The sequence below is a fragment of the Canis lupus genome, chromosome 11, assembly GCF_011100685.1.
Source record: "Canis lupus familiaris isolate Mischka breed German Shepherd chromosome 11, alternate assembly UU_Cfam_GSD_1.0, whole genome shotgun sequence".
Classification (NCBI taxonomy): Eukaryota; Metazoa; Chordata; class Mammalia; order Carnivora; family Canidae; genus Canis; species Canis lupus.
Window position 1 is genome coordinate 20,802,505 of NC_049232.1, and position 24,977 is coordinate 20,827,481.

General features: G+C 39.3%; 2 protein-coding genes across 3 annotated transcripts in view; one reads left to right on the forward strand and one right to left on the reverse strand.

Annotated features, from left to right (window-relative positions):
• RAD50 (RAD50 double strand break repair protein) overlaps nucleotides 1–24,977 on the forward strand; it is a 230,072-nt gene that overhangs the window by 109,213 nt on the left and 95,882 nt on the right. The gene's annotated exons all lie outside the window — the stretch shown is intronic.
• IL5 (interleukin 5) lies at nucleotides 17,462–19,261 on the reverse strand. The gene is made up of 4 exons (NM_001006950.1): nucleotides 19,090–19,261; nucleotides 18,854–18,886; nucleotides 17,856–17,984; nucleotides 17,462–17,737 (listed from the first exon to the last, which is right to left on the reverse strand). The coding sequence occupies exons 1-4, from the start codon at nucleotides 19,231–19,233 to the stop codon at nucleotides 17,639–17,641; spliced, it is 405 nt and encodes a 134-aa protein (NP_001006951.1). The 5' UTR covers nucleotides 19,234–19,261; the 3' UTR covers nucleotides 17,462–17,638.

Below are 24,977 nucleotides of genomic sequence, written 5' to 3' on the forward strand. Positions count from 1 at the left end.
TTTAAACCCTCACTGACTTCCCATTACTAAAAGAAATGCAGAGTCCTCTCTCCAGTGTGCATGGGCCATTCCGCGCCCCACCCCCCCCCCCACTCTCTAGGCTTATCTCCTGCCATGCAACTAATGTGTTCCAGCTATCTGTCTTCCTACTGTTCCTCAACCACACCACGTTCATTCCCACTTCGGGGCATCTTGCCCTTCTGTTGAGTTGTCTCTTTCCCTCAAACTCTCACATATTTGGCTTCTTTTTATCAGTTAGCTTTCAAATGTCACCTTCTCAGGTCTTCCGTGACATATAAGGTGGCTGTTGCTTCCCAGTACTCCCCACCCCCATCTCCCTCTATCACATCGGTCCCTAGTCCTCATCTCTATCTGAAATGGCCTTTGCTTATCCAGTGACTCCTCCGCTATGATGTAAGCACCTTGAGTGCAAGAGCTAGCTTGTCATGTTCACTACGAATCCTCAGTGCCTAGCACATAGAGGCGCTTAGTAAATAATTTTTGAAAGAATAAATGTTCAATCAACTCTGTTTGGTAGGTTTGATTATCCCTTCCAAAGTTAGTGTAATTTTCCCAAAGTATAGGCAGTAGAAGCAGAATTTGAGCTCAGGCAGCCTGACTTTTGCGTTCACGCCTTGACATTGGATTATTTTACCTCTACCGTTGTTCTTTCCTGGATAGCACTTACCATAATTTATAGTTGTTCTGCTTTTTGTAGTCTGACCCCTCTCATGGTGTCGTGCTGCTAGAATAGGACTGTGTCCTGCCCCCTGCAGTGATGCCAATGCTAAGAACAGTGCCTGGCACATTGTAGGTACTCGGTGTTTGCTGGGTGAAGGAATAAACACCAAGCAAACAGACATGTGAGAGATGAATATGGAGGAACATGAGTGCCAGTGGTGGTAGGCTTTCCCAGGCACTAGCAGGAGTCTGGTGCCCAGAGCCCAGCAGTGCCTGGGCAAAGGGATCTGCTAAGAAGTTGCCTCTTGCTGTTGCAGAAGGGATCTTGCAGAGCAGATAGTGGTTTTGCTTGCTCTTATAACAAGAGTAACCTGTTCCATGATTCTTCAAACTTGGGGCCATTCCCCAATGAAGGGTCTGGGTTTAGCCTTGTTCCTGACAATAGCCGAGAGTCTAGCCTGTCCACTGGGGCGATACCAGGCTTCTGGGTGGACCTGTGGAAACAACTTCTTTTCCACTCATTACATTATGTCAGCACCTTTTCAGCTTCTGAGAAACAGGAAGCACCATGATGTGTGGTAGGGCTTGAAAGGATGATAAGAGACATAATCACATTTCTTTGGTTTGGGCATGGAGGGCTGGGGTTCCTGTTTGCTCTGCCTCTAATACATCACCTTTTCCCTTTAGCCAGAATTCTGGAGGATGAGGACTGTGTGGAAAATATCTTTTATGGGGGGAAAAAAGAACAAGGGACGAGAGCTTTTAAAATTATTGTTATGAAATGTCATATATACAAAAAACTCTACATACACGTACAGTTTAAAACATAACCAAATATTAAAAATCCATGTGTCCACCACCCTATCCCTGAGAATCAGGTGACTCTTCTATGATATCCCACTCCCTCCCACCAGAGGTAGCCACACTATCTTGATTTTTGTGGTTAATAATTTTTTTGCTATTCTTAATGGTTTTATCACATATGTAAATATTCTTAAATTATATCTGATTTTATTTTGCCTATTTTGACCTTTTTTAAAAAAGATTTTTTTTTATTTTTTAAATTTTTAAATTTTTTTCTACTTTTTATTATTTATTTATTTATTTATTTTTAAAAAGATTTATTTGTTTGTTTTAGAGACTGAGAGAAAGGAAGAGACAGTGGGAAGAGGGGCAGAGGGAGAGGGAGAGAGTCTCAAGCAGACTCTGCACTGAGCATGGAGCCTGACATGGGGCTAGATCTCATGACCCTGAGGTTAGGACCTGAGCCAAAACCAAGATTCGGATGCTTAACCCACTGAGCCACCCAGGCATGCCTATTTTTTACCTTTTTATAAATGGAATCTTGTTGAATGTATTTAAGACTCGTTTTTACTGTTCAACAAAATGTTTTCATTTTGCTCAACAAAATGTTTTCAGACTCATCCGTGTTGACCCAAAGCTGTACATTCTCTCCTTTACTGCAACCCAGTGAGTGACTAAATGCATATTTATCTATTTTGTACTGATAGATATTTCATATTTTTCCAGTTTTAGCTATTAAAAACAGTGATGCTAAAGGATGTTCAGTAAATACTAAAGAAATCTGAATAAGACATAGACTTTAATTAATAGTAATGTATCAATATTGGTTTATTAATGTGACAAATGTACCATCCAATTTTGAGATGTTCATAGTAGGGGAAATTGGATGTAGAGTACAAGGGAACTCTCACTCTCTTCACAATTTTTTCTGTAAATCTAAAATTATTTTGTTTTATTTTATTTTAAAGATTTTATTTATTTATTCATGAGAGACACAGAGAGAGAGGCAGAGACATAGGCAGAGGGAGAAGCAGGATCCCCATGGGGAGCCTGTTGCGGAACTTGATCCCAGAACTCCAGGATCACACCTTGAGCCGAAGGCAGACACTCAACCACTGAGCCACTGAGGTGTCCCTAAAATTATTTTATTATTTTTTTCCTAAAGTTTTTTTAAAATAAAAAATCTTATGGGGCTCAGTCAGTAGAGCATCTGACTCTTGAGGTCACGAGTTTAAGCCCATGTTAAGTGTAGGGATTATTTAAAAATAAAATAAAATATTTTTTAAAGAAAACCCAATGCTGTTATGAACATACTTTCTTAAATCTCCTAATGTCCATGTGCAAGAATTTCTTTAGTATGTATATCAGATTGAAAATCTGGGTCAAGAGTACAAGTGTCTTCAATGCTTTTAGGCACTGCATTTCAAAAGTACCAATTTTTACTGTCCCACACACAATGTATAAGAATTCCTTTTACTTCACATTCTGGGCAAGACTTGTAATATCTTGACTTTTAAAATTTTTGCCAGTCTGGTGGGTGTGAGATACTATCTTATTGTGGTTTAATTTTGCATTTCCCTAACTACTGACAAGGTTGAACATCTCTTTATGTTTATTAGCCATCTGTGCTTCCTGTTCTGAGAATATGCTTATTCATGTCATTTACCTTTTTTTTTTTCTGGTGGGTTATTTATCTTTTTCTTATTGAAGACTTATCTTTTTCTTATTAAGAGGACTTTATTACTCATTCTGAAAACGAATCCTTTGTCATTTATACGTAACACAATTCTGTGTCCTAGCTTGTAACTTGTCTGTTCACTCAGTGAATTCGTTGAATGTTAAGTTTTCCTTAATGACTGTGCTTTGAGGGTTGTATTTATGAAATCCTTAATGACTTTTCCTTAATGACTGTGCTTTGAGGGTTGTATTTATGAAATCCTTCCATTCATTCTGGAGAGCTCTTTTTTGCTCCTTCAGATCCATATCTTTGGCCTTCTCTCTCTGTCCTGGAGTCAGACTTGTCTGCCCTACATTAATGACTTCTTTACTCCTGGGACCCCTGTTGGGTTTGACCATGAGGAGGTTTCTCATAGGCAAACCAAGGGTAGGAGCTAAGTGAAGTCAAGGTATTTTTCTCCCAGCTCTCTTCTTGTGAGGCTGCTACAGGTTAGCTGTGTCCCTTGATTGAAGATCCTAGCTCCTACTGGTGGCCCTTTTCCCACAGGCATCTTCTCTGTACCTTGGAGTTTCACCAACTATCCCTCTCCTGTTACAGCTCCTGTTTTTAGTGCCAGAGGATGACATTTGCCTTCCTGGTTTCCTTACAGCTTGTTATTTAATGATGACGCCATTATTAAATAAAATTTCCTCGAATTACCCAGTTTCCTGGAAACATTCCAGCTGTCTCCAGCTGGATATGCTCACTTCAAGGTCATATTTTCTTATTTATTTATAAAGTAGTCTCCATGCCTAATGTAGGGTTTGAACTCATGACCTCAAGACCAAGAGTCGCACACTCTACCAACTGTGCCAGCCAGGTGCCACCCTCCTCCTCCTTCTCTTCCTTCTCCTTTTTCTTCTGAAGATTCATTTATTTATTAGAGAGAGAGAGAGAGAGAGAACAAGGGGAGGGGCAGAAGAAGAGGGAAAGAGAGAGACAGAGAAGCAGACTCCTCACTAACTGTGGAGCTCAACGTGGGGCTTCATCTCATAATCCTGAGATCATGACCTGAGCCAAAATCAGGAGCTGGATGCCCAGCTCACTGAGGCACCCAGGCGTCCCACCCGCCTCTTTAAAAAAAAGTTAGTTAGGGGCACCTGGGTGGTTTAGTTAAGCATCTGCCTCCTGCTCAGGTCGTGATCCCTGGGTCTTGAGATTGAGTTCCACATCTCCCTCTTCCCTCTGCTTGTGCTCTCTCTCTTTCTCTCTCTCTCAACTAAATAAAGTCTTTTTAAAATTTGTTATTTATTAGTCTCTCTCTCTCTCTCTCTCTTCCTCTCTCTCTCTCTCCTCTGCTATTTCTTGCCCCTGGCACTACTGACACTTTATACAAGATAATTCCTTGCTGTGGGGGCTCTCCTGTGCAATGTGGGATCCCTAGCCTCTCCACATGAGATCATGCAGTAGCCCCTTTCTTCTCTCCAAAGGTGATGACCAAAAGTTGCCAAATATTCTCCTAGGGGAGAAAATTGCTCTGTGTGAAGAACCACTACTCTACCTTATGTCAAGATCATGCCGATCTGGGGGATCCCTGGGTGGCGCAGCGGTTTGGCACCTGCCTTTGGCCCAGGGCGCGATCCTGGAGACCCAGGATCGAATCCCACATCAGGCTCCCGGTGCATGGAGCCTGCTTCTCCCTCTGCCTATGTCTCTGCCTCTCTCTCTCTCTGTGACTATCATAAATAAATTAAAAAATTAAAAAAAAAAGATCATGCTGATCTAATTATTAAGTATTCTTGATATTTAAATATTCTTGATATTTCTTGGGGCAAGATCTCCCACTTTGATTTCCTTCTTTAGGATTGTGTTGGTTATTCTTGGACTCTCATCCTTCCGTGTACATTTTAGAATCAGCTTTGTAAGTACCATGATAAAAATTGTTGGGGTTTTGATAGGATTTGCATTTAATTTATAGGTAAGGTTCCAAATTATGGTATTGAGTTTTTGTATTCATGATCATGGTAGGTCTTTGTGTTTGTTAAGATCCTTTAAAAATTATTGTTATTTTATTATTTTAAATTGTATTTATTTATTCATGACACAGAGAGAGAGAGAGAGAGAGGGGCAGAGACACAGGCAAAGGGAGAAGCAGGCTCCATGCAGGAAGCCCAATGTGGGACTCGATCCTGGGTCTCCAGGATCACGCCCTGGGCCAAAGGCAGCGCTAAACTGCTGAGCTACTCAGGCTGCCCTAAAAATTATTTTAATAAAGCTTTAAATCAACTTTCAATAAAGTTTTTCATATTTTATTAGATTTATTCCTTGGCACCTTTTATTTTTGTGTTATAATCTTTAAGATTATATTTCTATTTGTTAGTGATGTGTAACAATGTAATTGATTCTATATATTGATCGAGCAATTTGCTAAACTCTTATTACTTTTTTTAATTTTTATTTATTTATGATAGTCACAGAGAGAGAAAGAGAGAGAGAGAGAGGCAGAGACATAGGCAGAGGGAGAAGCAGGCTCCATGCACGGGGAGCCTGATGTGGGATTCGATCCCGGGTCTCCAGGATCGCGCCCTGGGCCAAAGGCAGGCGCCAAACCGCTGCACCACCCAGGGATCCCAAGTCTTATTACTTATAATCCTTTACTACCTCTACATTCTTTGACGTTTTGTTTTTGTCATTTTTGCATCACCTGCAAAATTATATATATATATATATATATATATATATATATATATATATGCAGGTATTTGTGTTTGTACATGAATTTTGTTTCTTCTGTTACAATCCTCATATTTATTAGTACTATTTATAATCTTGTTGCAAAGCCCAGTATCTGCAGTCACAGTTTTTAAAAGAAATGGATTTAACATTATCCAGCGCCCCCAGTAGCCCATATAAAGTTTTTGTGCAAATTGGGAAAAGAAACTTATTCCTCAGTACCCTTTACTTCTGTCTGCTAGGAAATATCATGATACATATTCAAATCCACAATGTCTATGATGTAAATGGTGCTCCCTGGGATTGTACAGTGCATGTAAGTGGTCCTGTACATTCATTCATTGTTCGTGCTTTTATTTATTTATTTATTTACTTATATATTGAAGGGGGAGGTGTAGAAGGAGAGAGAGAGAGAGAGAGAGAATCTCAAGAAAGCTCCAAGCGCAATTCAGGGCTTGATCCCACAATCCTGAGATCATGATCTAAACCAAAATCAAGAGTTGGACATTTAGCTGAATGAGCCACCCAGCACCCCTGCATTGTTACTGCTTTTGAAGGGATATTTCTAACATATCACCATTGAGTACAATATTTGCTGCAAACTTACCAGATTAAGGTAGTTCCCTTTTATTTTAACTTTGTGAAAGTAGTTACAATAAGTGGATGTTAAATTTCAGTAATGCTTTTTGTGCATTGATATGTGATTTATCTCTTTAATTATTTAACATGGTAAATTGCATTAATAGATTTTCTAATTTTGAATCTTGAATTCTTAGAATAAGTTCAACTTAGTTATTATGTAATATCTTTTTACACGTGCTGGATTTGGATTGATAACATTTTCTTTACAATTTTCGTGTGCATGTTCATGAATGAGTATAGGATCATAATTTTCTTTTTTTAATGACATTCCCCTCTGATTTCACCTCAAAATAAACTGGGAAATATTGTGTTTCGTTTGTTATACGTGAGTTTTGAAACCCACGTGACTTGAAAGTTGGGGAAGACTTGCCAATAAAACTGTCTAGCCTATGTGTATTCTTTGTGGGAATACTTTAAATGATTAATTCAATTATTCTAATGGTAATACAACTCTTGCATCCATTTTTGGAATTTATATTTGTATTGGGCACATATTTGTGCGCCTTCTCAGATTTCCTCCACCTTCTCTTACTCTCTCTTGGTCAGCACTCCCCTCACACCAAGTTACCCCTACGCTTCTAGGCATAGGTGAAATGCCACACTATATGAAATTAAGGCTGGCATCAAAGTGGCTGCCACCAACCCAATAATGCAATAGAGGAGAATTTGAGCAATGGAATGTCGCAGACAAAAGGGAGCCTGGCATATGAATTCCTTTCTCCTTAGCCCTTTCTCTGTGCTCTTCTGCCTTCTTCTTTCAGCACTCCTGCAGAAATTCCCTGGGACAAACATACCTGCAGAGAGATATGCTATGCTTGCTCACATCTTGGTGTGAAGTTGTGGCTAGTTCACTAATATATCACACCACACTGCTGCACAACTTTCTTGCCTCACTTCCCTTTTTCATTTAACCTAACCAAACTAGGCTTATAATCCTGAATTAAGTGTCAGTACTTAATATTTGCCTCAGGCTCTGATTTCTAAGATTACCTGAGCTATGGACAATTGGTTTCAGATGTAACAGACCCTTGGAATGAAATTTTGAAGTTCAATTACTCACCTCTATAAAATAATAGGAACCTATTGCTGGTGCTAAGCAGATTGACAGTAATTTCTGGTATGCAGTGGCTTTGGAGTCTTTTAAGCTTTTGACTGGTTAATTTGGATGAAGGGTAAATGGAGAGCAAGGCAATGGAAGACGGAATGGATGAGATATATGGAAGCCATGTTAATTATAAGGATTGCAGAGCACAGTGACTTTTCTGACAGCCCTGGAGACCTTTAGAGAGCAATAGGCTCAGAGCAATTCCAATTTAAGGTATGTTCTGAATGCTAGCAGACTTCTATGGTAACTTTAAAAGAGACCTCTGGGGCACCTGGCTAGCCAGTCAGAAGAACAGGCAACTCGATCTTGGGGGTCATGAGTTCAAGCCCCACGTTCGGTGCAGAGATTACATAAATAAAATTTTTTATTTTACTTATTTATTTATTTAAAAGATTTTATTTATTTATTCATGAAAGACACAGAGAGAGAGAAAAAGAGAGAAAGGCACAGATACAGGCAGAGGGAGAAGCAGGCTCCATGCAGGGAGCCCGACGTGGGACTCGATCCTGGGTCTCCAGGATCACGCCCTGGGCTGAAGGCGGCGCTAAACCACTGAGCCACCCGGGCTGCCCAATAAAATTTTTTAAAAATGAAGAAGAGACCCTTATCTCCTGAAGCCACAAGGCAGACTGCAGACTGGGTTGAAAATTAGGTTCAGGGTCTGATTATTTGCAGATTTTTGTAGAGCTTCAGAGGAGAATAGTTGTGCACCTTTGGCATTCTTCTATGGCAAAGTTGTGGCTCTTCTAGCAAGAGTATGGGATCATGAGACCTGAGATAGGAACATGTGAGTGAGAAAACCTGAGACTCTTGAAACCCCCAAATTCTTCTGAGTTCTCCTTAACTGGCAGAAGCAGCCCTTTCCCCTTGCCAAAGTGGACTAGCTCCTCCATGCTTGGAGACAGAAAAATCATTTCTCTTGACACAAGTGATGTCAAAAGATGACATTTGTTCTCCAACTAACCCTCCCTCAATACTCCCCACTGTTTGCAGGGTAATCAGAATTAGAGCTCAGAATAGTTTGATCAACTAGGGCACAATCAGAAGAAAGAAGTTACACCAGTTATTTTAATAGAGAGAAGTGAATATAAATAATTGTTAAGCAGGTATTGGATAACTGAAGAGACAAAAAGGGAACAATAAGATTTTAGGAAGGTGGTGATTTGTGGAAAGCAGCTACTGCCCGTATGGAGATCAAAGGGAAAAGGTTAGAATGATTAAAACATACAACCTTAGGGCACGGAACTCATGGTCCTGAAACTCAAAATTCTGTAAAGAGGCACTACTCTGTGGCTGGTGGGGTTTCTGAGCTCAGAAAAGGGGCCTATGGGAATGAAATCCAGATCTCTAGGGAGAAGGTGATGCTGGTAGAGAGGTGCTGGGGTCTTGGGGGAGAAGGGTGAGGTACACTAACATTGTTCAAATGAATGTTGGTGAAACTGCAAACTTTAACCAATTGCTGCTGCTGGAATGAACTACTGCTGCCAGGGTAACACTAAGATTAGGATTAGGACAGAAATAGGAGGCAAAAACAAGGAATAGGAAGGAAACAGGAAGGAGCAAGTCTCCTCTTCCTCCAGCCTCCTAGTCTAGCACCCCCTACTGACAGATCCTAACAGAGAATCAGCTGGTAGAGGAGAAATTGGCTTTCAGGCTCCCAGTTCTAGCTGCATATAGAAGATGTGTTTGAAGCTGAGAGGCATTAGCTTTCCAGCTGACATTCAGGTGTGCGGGATCTCACATATATGTACTGTCAGAAACCAAGACCACATGGATTTTATTAGTCCAGAAGAATATGGAGTTGAGTAGATAGAATTGAATTCCTTGATAGGGAGGCTATTCACGATGATGCAGGATTTAATGTTTTGGCAAGAACACCCAGAGCTGATCCTAACAGTTTGCTGGAATGGCTCTTTGAAGCCTGACTTGGTGGTAGCCTACAGAATATGAAATGGAGGTGCCAGAACTTCCTTTCCATAATGTTGAAGAAGAGGGCAGATAGCTCAGGAAGCAGGAATACTAGATGGATATGTTGTACATGGTCTGAGTACCCGCTCTCTGACTCTGTTCTCTGGAGGGCACAGAGAACACTCCTCTCACTAACACAGCACAAGATGCACTAGGGAGGAGAAACAGGCATCATTACAAAGCTTAATAGTAGAAGTTCTCCATAAGCTGAGTTGAAGGTGGGGGACGCTGCCACTGACATGGGCTCCCTAATATCAGTGGGCAAGACGGAATCCCTAGAATGGCAGAGGCTAGGTTGGAAGCACTTAACCATCAGAAGCAAAGTGGTCATAATTACTGCAATGAGCAGGCAGGCTATATAAAGTCCTTTGACCCTTGATTTTATAATGGTGGCTAATACAATGAAGGATTTCAAGAGGCAAGAGAGATGGATAATCAATCAACATGCTATTGTATGCCATAGGTAGTTAGATACAATCAAGAGCTTATAGATTGAGGTGTGCAAGAGCCACCACAATGGAAAATCAGACTATTTATCCATTTCCCAGATGCCAGTGCCCACTCATTAAATGGAAGGGACCCTACAATCCTACTTCATACAGTAAACTTTATTTCTTCAACCGTTTACCAATGAGACCTAGAGCCATTCATCAGAATAGCTATGTACTGGTAAAGGACATACTCAGACTTTTCTCTTTTTTAAAAGTATTTTTATTTATTATTTATTTATTTATTTATTTATTTATTTATTTATTTGATGAGAGTGCACACGTGCATGCATGATAGGGTGGGGAGGAGTGGAGGGACAGAGGGGGAGGGAGAGAATCTCCATCAGACTTCCACTGAGCACAGAGCCAGACGTAGATCCAGAGTGGGGCTCAGAAAACTGTATTCTTGGTTTGTTTTTTAGAGAGAGAGAGAGAGAGAGCACAAGCACAAGCAGGTGGCAGGGTGGGGGGAGTGGCAGAATGAGAGAGAGAATCTTAACCTGGCTCTATGCCCAGTGCAGCACCCAACACGGGACTCGATCTCAAGACCCTGACATCATGACCTGAGCCAAAACCAAGTCACACACTTAACCAACTGAGCCACCCAGGTGCCCCAGGAAATACTCAGACTTTTCAAAGATTGGTACATACGAGGTGTGAGCTGACCCAGACACCTGGAAAACCTAAATGCCACCATGATATTCTGGTTAGAATGGAAATTGCTTAGGACAAATAACAAATGGAGCTTTGGCATGAATCTTTTTTACACCCTCTGATTATTTTTTTGGTTCTTTACCATATACATGGGATAAACATTCTTAACACCTGGGAGAGCCTTCATATTGGTTCTCTAACCCATGAAGTAGGGGACAAGTGGAAGGCCTTGAAACTATCCGGACCCTGTCAAGGTAGAAAATCAAAGACAAATACTGTATTCCTGGATGACTGCCACTATGAAAGACTTGAAATATATGGGGACAGGGGGATTTAAAGGTATATATTTCCATTGCATTTATCTTCTTTCCTCTGCAAAAACCAGAACCACACTTTCAACTCAGGCTGTGGCAGACTAGCTTGTACAAACTACCCTGGAGCTAAACAATTAGGAAAGATGGCCAAATGGTTTGAAAAATCTATTTAGAACAATCAGAGAACTAACGTGGCAATGAAGACTCGAGAGACTATAAAGGAGGTAAGCTTAGAAATGGTCCTGACATTTGACATAGCTTTTTGCTTTGAGGCACTTACCAATTAGTAAGCAGTGGAATAGAAGTGGAGGAGCTGAGCAGCCGAGAAGCCAAAAGAAACGCTATGGCTGAGGGACCATGGGTAAAGCAGAGTTTTAAGCCATTTCATGGATATGAAGGAATAAAAATTGGAGGTTGGAGCCCACGAAGTAGGAAGGGGTTTCTGTAAATCCTTCCAGGCTTTCCACCGGGACCCCTAAAGAGTCATACTTTAAGAACTAACAGAAATAGACCAGTCTTTTAAAACTAAAACCCAGCTTTCAATCACCTGCATCTCAGACTGGATTGAGATGACCTGTTCTTACCCTAATTGCTTGCTGGAAGTGAAGTATATCCTTTCTGGAGGAAGACACCATCATCTTGTGTAAGACAGTGACTGTTTAATTCCCTTTTGCATTATAGACCTTCCTTCTGAGATGGTTTTTCTCCCACAAGTACAATCTATCAAAATTTTTTAGTGAGAGCTTACTGGTAATACATTCTTTCAGTTTTTAATCCCTCCTAAAGTGATTTTGGCTGATTTTAAAATGGGCAAAAAACATGAACAGACATCTCTCTCTCTCTCTCTCTCTGTGTGTGTGTATATATCTTCTCTCTACATATCTTTTATATATATCTTCTCTTTATATTTACTATATGTATATAGTAAATAAGCATATGAAAAGATGCCCAATGTCACATATTATTGTGGAATTGTAAATAAAAATGAGACATCACTATGCACCTGTTTGGCCAAAATCCAAAACACTGACAACACCAAATGCTGGCAAGGATGTGAAGGAATAGGGACTCTCATTCACTGCTGATGGGAATGCAAAGTAGTTGCAGCCACTTTGGAAGACAGTTTGGCAGTTTCTAATAGAAACTAAACATATTCTTACCAAACAATCCAACAATCACTCTCTTTGGTATTTACACAAAAGAGTTGAAAATATATCCACACAAAAATCTGCACATAGATGTTTATGGCAACTCTACTTATAACTGCTGAAACCTGGAAACAACCAAGATATCCCTCAGTAAGTGAATGGAAAAATAAATTGTGGAACATACAGATGATGGGATATTATTCAGCATTAAAAAGAAATGAGCTATCAAACAATGAGAAGACCCAGAAGAACCTTTAATAGATATTACCAAGTGAAAGAAGCCAATCTGAAAGGGCTATACATTATATGATTCCAACGATAGGATATTTCGAAAAGGCAAAACTTTAGAAACAGTGAAAATATTAGTGGTTGCCAGGGATTAGAAAGGAGGGAAGGATGAAGAAACACAATGCAGAGGATTTTTAGGGAAGTTAAACTATTCTGTGTGATGCCATAGTGGCAGATATATGTTATTATACATTTGGCAAAGCCCATAGAAGGTACAACATCAAGAGTGAATCCTAATGTAAACTGTGGACTTTGAGTGATAATGATGTGTCAGCATGGGTTTGAATCTCAGCCCTATAACCTATTAGCTGTGTGACCTTGGCTGGTAATTTAAACTCTCTGAGCCTTTGATTTCATATCATAAAGAAGGAATACTACTGCCTCTCATTGGCTTGTGATGAGAATTAACTGAGATAGTGATATAAAGTGTCTAGTGAAGTCCTAACCCATTTAAGGAGATAAGTAAATGGTAGTTTACATTACTCCCCTTCCTCAGCATAACACTGCAACATTGTGAACATTTGTTGAGGATCTATTGTGTTAAATATTAGTGCTACTCTCCAGTATTTCTTTCTTAGAAAAAAATATTTATTTATTTATTTATTTATTTATTTATTTATTTATTTATTTATTTATTTGAAAGAAAGAGCACTCACCTGAGTAGGGGTATAGGCAAAGGGAGGGGGAGATAATCTTCAAGCAGATTCCCCGCTGAGTGCTGAGCAGGTAATGGGGCTCCATCTCAAAACCCTGAGATCATGACCTGAGCTGAAACAAAGAGTCAGAAACTTAACTGACTGAGCCATCCAGTCGCCCTTTCCACTGCCTCTGACTTTTCTTTTTCTTGGCACATGGGAGAACTGTATTTTCCTTGGCTCTTGAAGTTACTCTTGGCAGTGTGACTTGCACTAACCAATATGATGTGAAATACTTAAGAATTTATGTGTGATTCTTCATTGCTCTTGCTCTCTACCAAGGGAATTGCAAAGGCAGTTGTTGATATGGAGTCTCCATACCAACAAGATGGAAGTATCCTGGAACTGCTGAACCAACACACAGAAGACAATTGCTCTGGAAGGTTGCCCAGAGCCACACCCACAGAAGACTGTGTAATTTAGAAGCAAACTTTTGTTGTATACAGCCCCTGGGATTCAGGGATGATTTGTTACTGCAGCATCACCTAGACTATTCTGACTGCTATACATACAGAGATATATCAGATGGATCTGATAATGCTGTAATGTAAAAGCAAGAGCTCCGGCAAAGGAATGTTCAAAGTCACGCAGGGCACTGAGAAGGGGCAACTAATTCTGATGGTTGGCAGGGAATGAAAGAGGGGGCAGAAAGTTACACATTTTCTGCTTGGGAAAAGACAGATGTACTGAGGCAGCGTGGGCAGCGTGAGGCACACATGGCAGTGTGAACATTCTCAGAGGTATTCTGGAAAGAATAAGACTAGCATGCTCTACGGAAGGCTTTCCACGTGGAACATTTCTTCATAGAATGTGTGTCCTTCAACACAGTGGGGTTTTTTTTTTTTTTTGGTTTTTTGTTTTTTGGGTTTTTTGTTTTGTTTTGTTTTACCAGTATTTATGTAGGAAAGATGTTATACTTATTCCCCCAAAGTGGATGCATTTTTGAGTAAAGTGGTGGTAGCGAGCTCAACAGAGAAAGTCTTTACTTTCTTTCCATATTAAGGTTCACAAAAGGTCATTGGAAAGGCTCTGACAGTCAACCAAGGAGACATGTAGTGTATTATATAAACAAAGCAGCCATATTAATGGTTTGATGGTCAGGAAGTAGTGTTTTAAATATTTTGCCACAGTTCATTAAATAATGAAATACAAAAAATAAATTTAAAAATATTTTGCAACCTAATATGTTAACATGTTGCTTATATTCAGGCATTTTACTGCTTTGTGTTTTGGAAAGTTGGTTGATTTTGGATTGAGATGTAATGCAGTAAAAGTTTTTCCACTTAAAATAATGGGAACGAGGCTCCTAGTTAGTGTTTTCTTATAAACAATGTTAAGTGAGAGATGCCTGCATTTCTCTATGGCAGGGTTTGGAGGAGGCAGAGGTATGCCCTGTGAAGGCGGCTAGACCTGAGACAGTGAGCCTGACTGATATGCACAGAGATGTCTCAAGTGGATCAGAGGTTTTTGTGCCTTGGGACATGTGGACATGAGTGTACTTTACCCACAGCCCTGACTCGACAAGGCGTGAGGAGAGCCTGAAACAGAGAGTAGTGCTGACTCAGTCTAGCTGAGAGATCACAGCCTCCACTGGAGGAGTGGGGACACAGAGGTGGAATAGGAGTGACATGTCAGAGGCTGAATGGTGGATGGAGGGCACAGTGGGTTAAATTTAGTGAGGGGGTCATCCAGAAAGGTGATGGTGAAATAGTTGTGGTTACATTAGCCAAAATAAGGGACCTCAGAGGAAGAGGGGAAAGAAAGACACAGAGGAGAAGCAGTGGCAGGTTTCAGGGGATGAGGATGGCTGACAAAAGCTGACTTTGGTTTTGGACATATTATGTCAAGGTGTCCTCTGGGAAGGTCCTCAGTGTCCCTCCAAAACTCAGCCTATTAGCTCACACTAGCTCCTCTCACTGGACAGTAAGAGTGATATTACTAAGATAGAGTGAAGGGATGCTTCATTGTTGGGATAAGCTTTTGAGAGGAAAAGCAAGGCTCTGGAAAATAGTCTTACAACCTGGAGGCTGCCGATTCCTTCTCTCCTTGGGTGCTCTGGGTTCTGGAGCCCCACAGTCATCAGGCCTGAGCTAGGGGCCAGTTGATGTGACTTGCTAGGGGCCATCAGGATGGCTTTGCTTCTGAAATAAAAGGAAAGTAAAATCAGCTTGAGGAGCATAGTTTCTGCCTTAAAAACCATTGGTACATCTAAGAAGTCCCATTTGGGTTGATTGCATACAGTGGTGATTCCTTTTAGTTTCTCTGAGCTCTGGTAGGTTGGTAAGCGTTCACAAGTGGGATTTCAGATAGGCTCTTCTAGCCTTAAACCCACCTGCACTGTACTGGACCTTCATAGGTCCAGAGAGAGAATGTAAGTCTGTAAGGGAAGGGAATGTTATCTGTTCCATTCACTGGTGGATCCTAGTCCCTAGAACAGTCCTAGACCAGATGGGAGTTCAGTAAATATTTGCTGAATTGAATTAAATTGACATTCAGTCTCTTCACAAATCAAGTTTCCTGTTTCCTGACAGTGTTTAGAACAGTCAGCATGGGGCTGTGCTGACCCATCTTCCTTTTCATCAGCTTGGCTCTGACTCTCGAGGCCTGGTAGATACACAGTTGGGGGTGGGGTCTGGGCCACAGCAGAGCATTAACCACTATGCCTGGGTTTGTGTTGGAAGGAAAACGTGTCTTCTTACACAGAGGGACTTGCATTCTCCAACCCGAGACTCTATGCCTGCCTGCTCTGTCCCCTCTCCTATGCCCAGAAACAGTGATTGTTTCCCAGAAACAGCCAAGTGTAACCCACACAATCCATGCAGATAATTCCCCTGGGTAATGGCACCCATTGGTAAGGAGTGCCAGCCTATGCTTGCAACTGTATCCCAGCACACAGTGTAGACCCTGTGACCAGTAAATGAATGAAGGAGTCAATAGCATAGTTGAATATTTTTCTTGGATCTCTCCTTTAGTTCTATTTTGGTATTAAGATACATTTTAAAGAACACATATTCTGGATCCTTGAGAAATTTCCTCAAACAGAAGAACCTTCAGTTACGGTACTGATCGTCATAAGCAGCCAGAGTGCTGCTGCTCTACCCCCTGGGAATACAGGATGATGGGACCCTTTAGAAACCAGTCTTATTATTATTATTTTTATTCATAAGAGACACACAGAGAGAGGCAGAGACATAGGCAGAGGGAGAAGCAGGCTCCAAGTAGGAAGCCTGATGTGGGACTCGATCCCCAGGACTCTGGGATCATGGCCTGAACCAAAGGCAGGTACTCAACCACTGAGCCACCAGAACCTAGTCTCTCTGCACCTTTTGTTACTTTAGGTGAGATGAGGAAGTACTGTCCCAGGCCGCGGTGCTCTGGGCCCCACCAAGAGGGTTTCTGCCTCCTTCCCTGAACTGGCAATAGGATTGACCTGCCAGATTCTTCTCACTGGCTAGGAAGAGACCTAGTTACAGATTTTTACATATTCTCCTCCTAGGAAAATCCTTGAAAGTCATTTTAATTCTATGGGCAGCCCTGGAAAGTTCATTCATTCATTCATTCATTCTTTCATCACTTACCATTTAACCCACGCCCTCCCCGGTTCAGGTATACTGTGGTGAGGAAACCATGCTCAGTCCATGCCCATGTTCCTATACCCACATGCCCACTAGGGCCTGCTGGGTCACTTCCACCTGCAGTATGCCTAGCAACTCTGTGGCTTCCATTACCAGGAAGACGGGAATGTTCAGCCAGCACAGATGCAGGCTCTCCCTCCAAACCCAGCATGTTTTCACACAGACTGTGCTCACTTCAAGAGTAGGATGGGGCATCTGGGTAGTTCAGTTGGTTAAGTGTCTGACTCTTGGTTTCAACTCGGGTCCCGATCTCATGGGTCATTGAGATCGAGGCCTGTGTCTGGGTCTTGAGGTAGAGCCCTGTGTCAGGCTCCTTGCTAAGGGAGAGTCTGCTTGGATATTCTCTTCCTTTGCCCCCTACCCCATGCTCTCTCTCAAATAAATAAGTAAATCTTGAAGAAAAAAAAAAAAAGGAGTAGCATAGAGGCTAGCAACGAACTGAATCAGAGCCGTTTATTTTTGTTTTATTGGAACATAGCCTAATCTGATATAAATATTAATTTATCAAATTCTTAAGCATTTCATAAATAAATATTAAGTTAACAGACATTTTATAGAACGCTGTGTTAAATAAGATTAAAATACATATTTATTTTGCCTGCAGCAAACTGGAGGAAAATACTTCAATGATGTGATACCTGAAATATATCTCAAATATATTTCATCTGTGTGAAGTGATAAAGTAGTAGGATGCCTGAAATATTTACTTTGTCTCTGAAGCTTAGTTATACTGGCCATTAAGTCCCTACTGTTGGTTGGCCCTCATTCTCATCGCCAAAAAACCATTCTTCTCCAAAATCTTCCACTACAATAAGCCGGTTTGTTCTCAACTTTCCGGTGTCCACTCGGTGTTTATTACACCAAGAAATACTTGCAGGTAGTCTAGGAACTTTGTCACTCTCCATCTTTCTCCTGCACACCTTTTCTGTTAAAAGAACAGAGGAGATATTGTAGGAAACTGTCAATTCTTGTAAAAAAAAAAAAAAAAAACAGGCAGAGTCAGACAAATATACTTAAGTTTTTGCCAAATGTCTTTAACTTACTTTTTGGCGCTCTATGTGTTCTTTTATTAAAGACAAGTTTTGGAATAGTTTATCCACAGCCTCCCCGTGGGCAGTTTGGTTCTTCAATGTGTCTATACCCTGAAAAACTTCTTTAATGCACAGTTGGTGCTAAATGAGGAAGATTTTAAAAAATATAATTCATCAAAACAAGGCATAAAAATTTGGTCCAAAAAGTTAGACTTTGTTTTGTGGGGTTTACACAAGTTCCCTTCTCCCAAGAGGTTTTTACTTGTGTCTTTTCCAGGTGGGAAACCACCTTATACTAAGCTATAATTACCATAAGTAAATGATGTTTATATAATTACTGAGAAGTGTTACAAATGATATAAATGAAATGATTAATGAAAAATAAATGCTTACGAGGTATAATACAACTGCCTTACTGATTTACCTCACCTCAGAATTTCCTCGTATAGTTCTAGCTGGTAATTTTATTCTATTTAGACTAATGATATCACATTTTTAACATTTTAATATGACCATGACATACTCCAGATGTATATGATTCCATTAGAGTTAAAAATCATTTAAATATGTGGAAGTGACTATTAATATAGGACTTCACTGTATATTTTCATGTCTACTGACCATAATTCTAAATATATAACCCCAAGTTGCTAGTACTTTCAGAAAAACGTTGAAGTGAGGAAAGCCAACGACAGAGGTGAATGGAGCCTAGGAAGTATCTCTGACCCAATATGGAATTCTTTTGGAAAGAATGCCTGACACGAGGCTCTTTGAGATGGAGAACTGACAACATCAAAAAAGGGCCTGATCCACTTGCTTAATGGATTCTACTTAATATTGTAGAGCCATTCCTAACACCATTCCTAATATTCATAAGCACATAATTTACATCCGCACACATAAAAACAAAATAGATAAAATTAAATCATCCCAATGTTAACTGATACTTTATAGCTTAAAATATGAAACTGATTCATGTAATCATTTTATCAAATCATAATTTAACTTACATTTTTATTTTCAGGAGTAGGAATCATCAGGTTCTGAAAAAGAAAGGAAACAACATTCATTTTTAATGTATTGTAAGGTTCATAACTTTTAATATAATTCTTCTGAGTAACATGGTTACCCATTATATATTATTAACACTCATTACTTCATTATTGATAATGGATCTTTAAAAACTAGCCACCACCACCAATTACCCATGCATTTTAAAGACTGTAGGAATCAAAAAGAAAATTACCCCATCGCCTATCAGCCAAGTTCGATGAGTGGAGAGCAGTGTCAAGGTCTCTGCCACCAGTCTATTCATGGGATTTTCTACAGCAAAGGCAGAAACATAGGCAGCCCCAAGAGCTAGCAAACTCAAATTCAGAAGCATTCTCATAGCTCTGAAATGTTCAGTGTTTGCCTTGGGCAAAGAAAGTGCATAGTACAAGATTGCATCCTCAACCAATTTATTCTCTATCTTTGAGGAAATGAATAATTTCTAACAATCAGATAGAGAATGCCCAATAATGGCGTATCGTAATATGAATTGTTTCCAATGCCTTGTATCTTAAAAAATAATTTTGCCTTTATCTTTTAATAATAATAAAAATCCCTATTTTCCCCCCTTTAAAAACATTTTCTATTACAAAGAAAATCTTTGGGTTGATACATCATTACCTCACATTTGCATTTCTTAAAATCAGAAGACTGAATTTCCTCTTAAAAAATGTGTGTAAAAAGGAGAAGTATGATGCATTAAATTTTATACCAGAATGTATAAATATTGGGAATATCTTTTTTTCAGGTTGACTAACTTCTATCACTGTTGTTGCTAGACTGATCTTTCTTAAGAGGAATGTAAAATACAGGTGGAAAGATGGTGATTAGAGATCATCAAAACTTAGCAGGGCCAAGTTCACCAGAGACTAGGTTAGGACCCTTCCTGTTGCCAGTGACCCCAAATCTAATCCAGACTGAAGTCAAACAGGGAATTGTTAGATCATACAACCAAATGGTCCAGGAGAGAGGCTCCTTGGTGATTCTTCCTCGGCTCCCTTGTCAGGCAGCTCTCCCACTATGGTCCCAAGATGATGTCAGATCTCCTGGATCTGTATGTATCCTGTTTCTGAGCAGCAGGAGAAGGCAAATTGTACTATTCTGATTGCTCAATCAAAAGTCCTGGAATTCGGGGATCCCTGGGTGGCTCAGCGGTTTAGCGCCTGCCTTTGGCCCAGGGCGCGATCCTGGAGTCCCGGGATCAAGTCCCACGTCGGGCTCCTGGCATGGAGCCTGCTTCTCCCTCCTCCTGTCTCTCTCTCTGTCATAAGTAAGTAAATAAATAAATCTTTAAAAAAAAAAGTCCTGGAATTCCCCTTCCTTATGACAAAGGACCACATGTTCACCCTTGAACATGTTGCCAGGGGTGTGGGATATACGGATTGGTTCTCTCTGAGGCTGGAAATAGGCTTTACCCCACTCAAGTTGCTAGCTGACTGTGCAAATCAATGGAATACACAGGTGTAATACAACAAGGCGGTAAGGCTACAGTGAACTGCAGCATATGTGACCTGTCTAAAGGTGGCAGATGCTATTCAGCTTCCACTGATTGTTTCCATGTAACACCCTTGGACTTCTGTAGCTGAATCATCCCATTTTATAAAGAAGTCAGAAACCCCAATTATTATATATAACCTATTGATTTTTAAATGCTGGCAATTCATATTTTTAAAAACTTATAGTGTACCGTTGTGCAGCCTATGATTTACAGTACAAGGTCAAGTTGGAGGGCTAGTTACTGAAAAATGTCTTCTATTCAAAATAATATTTCTCCTAAAATATTTTGTTATGGTAAAATACACATAAAATTTAACTTCTTAATCACTTTAAGTGTATAGTTCAGTAGTGTTAAGTACACTTACAATGTTGTACAATCCATCTCCAGAACTCCTTTCATCTTGCAAAATTGAAACTCTACATCTGTTTAATGGATGTTGCCAGCCCCTGGCAACCATGCTTCTACTTTGTGTCTCTACAAATGTGACTCCTCTAGGCAACATATAAATGGAATCATATGGCATTTGTCTTTTGGTGACTGACTTATTTCACTTAAGATATCTTCAAGATTCATCCACATTGTAGCATTTGACAATTTCCTTCCTTTTTAGGGCAGAGCAATACTCCACTGTATGAATATACCACATTTTGTTTATTCATTTACCTGTCAATGGACATTTGGGTTGCTTCCATCTTTTGTCTACTGTGAACAATGCTACTATGAACATGGATGTCCAAAATTATGTTGCTTGTCATAATTTTTGAACTTTTGCTCTGTGAAACTGATCTCCCAAACCTGACTTTAAACTCTCTTATAGCAAAGACTATAAAATAATATTTGAAAGAACTTTATTAATGTAAAACTGCATACAAAAGTTAATTATTTTAATCTACTGTGCAGGAGGGAACTCCAAATAAATTTTTTTTTTAGTTTTTTTTTCCAAATAATTTTTGTTGATATTCCACTCTCACAAAAGGTGTGCATCATCCTCCTGAAGTAAGGAATACATTTTAAATAATACGATATGGAAAAGAGATTGTAAGAAGAGGAACTTTGCAGTGGAGAAATCTGGCAAACTTCAGCCAGGTGACCAACATCAACATCAATAGTGATAAGTCACATTAGTAGCAACTAGTCTTAATATAATGTGATGAGAATGGCATTTTATCTCTGTGGTATTCCCCACCAACCCGATAGCCTCTATCTAACCATGAGAAAAACATTATACATATCCAAATACCCCAGAGGGACAGAATAGCCAGGCAATACTCCTTAAAACCGTCAAGGTCATCAAAAAGAAGCAATGTCTGAGAAACTGTCACAACCCAGAGGAGTCCAAGCATGGTGACTAAATGTAATGTGGTGTCCTGGGTGAAATCCAGGAACAGGAAAAGGATGGTAGATAAAACTAAGGAGATTCCAAAAAACAGTGGAGCCTAGTAATGTGCCAATTGTTGGTTCCACAGTTGTGACAAATATAATATATAGTAATATAAACGATAGAGAAAATTGGGTGCAGGGTACACAGGAACTCTCTATAACATTGTTGCGACTTCTGCAACTCTAAAACTATTTGAAATAAAAGCTTATTAAACAAAACATTGCAAGTTGAAAGAAGTTAATGATTGTTTTTACTATTATGATTATTAAAAAGACTGCATTCTGTAGATGTCATGCACTTCAGGACCTTTTATTTATTTTTTTTAAGACTTTATTTATTCATGAGAGACACACAGAGAGAGAGAGGCAGAGACCCAGGCCGAAGGACAGGCGCTAAACCCCTGAGCCACCCAAGCGTCCCACTTCAGGACCTTTTTACTAGACTGAGCTCCTTGAGTAGAAAGAGTTTATTTAATTGACCTTTTTGTCTTCAAGGACTGGCCTATTATTGTAGGCATTCAATGTTTGTTGAAAAAAATAACTGAATGAATACGCAGTCATGTTGTGTTAGCTGAACAAATTAATATGAATACTGTGGAAACTCAAGGAGTCTATTCCCTGAGGCTGGGAGCATGAAGTAATTTTAAAAAAATCTTTGGCACACTCCTGGAAAAAAAGATAAAGCAAAACTTTAAGGCTCAGCTGTAGAGACCAAGTCAGTGTGAACTACCTGGCATTTTTTTAAAACCCACATTATTTTAGGAGAATAGAAAATTAGCAATCAGTACTTGGAATTTTTAAGAATTACTAGTAATTATGCAAAAGGATTTTGAATAGTGTTGAAAAGTTGTATTCATGGGTAACATCCAAACTTTTGCCCAAAAACCTTTATCTCTATTAGTGGCTTCCAAATTGGCAACGTGTTTTTAAAAAACTGATAACTGTGGTTTTTTTACTAACTGTGTAGTCATTTAAGGTCAAATGACTTTTCTATGAACTGATTCTAATCAATCGACTGGGCATGATGCCACAAATTTTTTGTGGTGACTAAAGGTAAAATGATAGCATCTCTTTTTTTTTTTTTTACCGTATTTTAACCTTCATGCTTTCAATATCTTTAAAATAATTCTTTTTATTGAATAAATAACATTACGGGAAGAGAAACACAGAACTTCCTCCCCTCAGCATGGCAACTGAGTTTTTTTATGACTTCTTCCAATCTTTATTAATGCATGGATAACTTCATAGACTTGTAATCAATGAGTATGTGCAGCTTGTGTTTATCTTTTTTGCTTATTAATACCTCTCTTTCATGTATCTACTTATTATTTTCTTTTTTTAAATTTTTATTTATTTATGACAGTCACACAGAGAGAGAGAGAGAGAGAGGCAGAGACATAGGCAGAGGGAGAAGCAGGCTCCATGCACCGGGAGCCCGACGTGGGATTTGATCCCGGGTCTCCAGGATCGCGCCCTGGGCCAAAGGCAGGCGCTAAACCGCTGCGCCACCCAGGGATCCCTACTTATTATTTTCAAGGTTATCTGCTATTAGATGAAATTGTATCTATTGTTTACTTCACTGATTGGATTGTTTCTAGTCTTTCACAACTATAAATAATGCTAAGAAAGCTCTTTGCATAATTTAAAAAAATATTTCCTTATGCTAAGAAACTTGTGTGAACATTTTTACAGCTCTTGTTACATTTTACCAGATCACCCCTCTGAAAATATTAAATGGAAATAAAATAAATCCCTTGCATTTTTAGTGTTTTACAACTTACAAAGCACTTGCACTAATATAACTGTTTAATCATGGTTATCAGCACTGTGGGATAGATTTCTTTCCTTGAAGGCTCTTCAGCACTAGGGTTAAACAGTTTTGCTGATGTGATAAGTGAAATGACCTCCCATGAAAGGTGTGATGCAAGAAGCCGTGGTTATCAAAGAGACTGACAAATAGTGGTAAACCTAAATAAATTAATGCTGGTCAAAAAATAACTTACTTAGGGGATTTTAAGACAATGAGGAACAAAAATACTAAACAATGATAATGTGGAAGATACAATGATCAAAGTTGGTATATATTACTGTTGTTGTACTGTTTAAAAGTTTCCTAAAGGTATTAACTTTAGACTTTAAAATAGGCATATGAAAAATTTAAGAAGAACCACTAAAAGAACAGGAATAGAATGTACAACTTCCAAATCAGTAGAACACAACAAGGGCATAAAAAAAGTTTAGTCAATCCAGAAACCAGGAAAGGAGAAAAAGAAGCAAAGAAAAGCATTGAAAGAGATATGAGAAATACATCCAAATTTATCATGAATCATGGTAATTGAAAAGATTAAACTCACCTATTAAAAGGTAGACACTATGAAATTATACCCAAAATCATCTGTCAGCTATTTTCAAGAGATATACTTCATGCAAAATGACATTAGAAGATGGAAAATCAAGGGATAGAAAGATATACTAGATAAACACTAATCAAAAGAAAGCTAATGTATCAACATCAATATCAGAAAAAGAATGTGTCAGAAAGTACTACAAAGAAAACGAGATTCACTAGTAAGTATAAAATAACTCATAGAAGTTTTTTTTTCATTTCACTAATTATGATATAAGAAAAATAAAACATTTTCAAAAAAAAGAGAAAAAGAAAACATTTTCCAGTAATAGTTTACTGAGAAATAGGAATTGGATTGGTTTGCTCTTTCAGTTTTTTTTTATTTTAGGGATTAATCATTTTTATCGAAATTCATTTCTACCCCCTTCCTTTAGTTTGTTCTCTTAGTCTTATAGTTTCCTATATGTTCTCTTAGTCTTATAGTTTCCTATAAAACTGTTAACAAAGTTGAATTTTTTGTAATAGAATCTGGCTACTTTATCTTGTAAACTTTTTTCTTCAGCTTGCTGTTTTCTCCTTAAGTATTTTATTTTATTTTAATTTTTATTTATTTATGATAGTCACACACAGAGAGAGAGAGAGAGAGGCAGAGACACAAGCAGAGGGAGAAGCAGGCTCCATGCACCAGGAGCCCGACGTGGGATTCAATCCCGGGTCTCCAGGATCGCGCCCTGGGCCAAAGGCAGGCGCCAAACCGCTGCACCACCCAGGGATCCCTCCTTAAGTATTTTAAAGTAAATTACAGAAAAGCATGATGCTCCATTATCAACACTTCATATATATCTCAAAAAAGAATCAT

Excerpts from the sequence above, each read along its gene's own strand:
- IL5 (NM_001006950.1), bottom strand. The coding sequence starts at position 19,233 with ATGAGAATGCTTCTGAATTTGAGTTTGCTAGCTCTTGGGGCTGCCTAT. Across the intron at positions 17,985-18,853 it reads CTACTCCTGAAAATAAAAAT|CACCAACTGTGCATTAAAGA; the intron begins GTAAGTTAAATT and ends TTCCTCATTTAG. Across the intron at positions 17,738-17,855 it reads AACACATAGAGCGCCAAAAA|AAAAGGTGTGCAGGAGAAAG; the intron begins GTAAGTTAAAGA and ends TTCTTTTAACAG.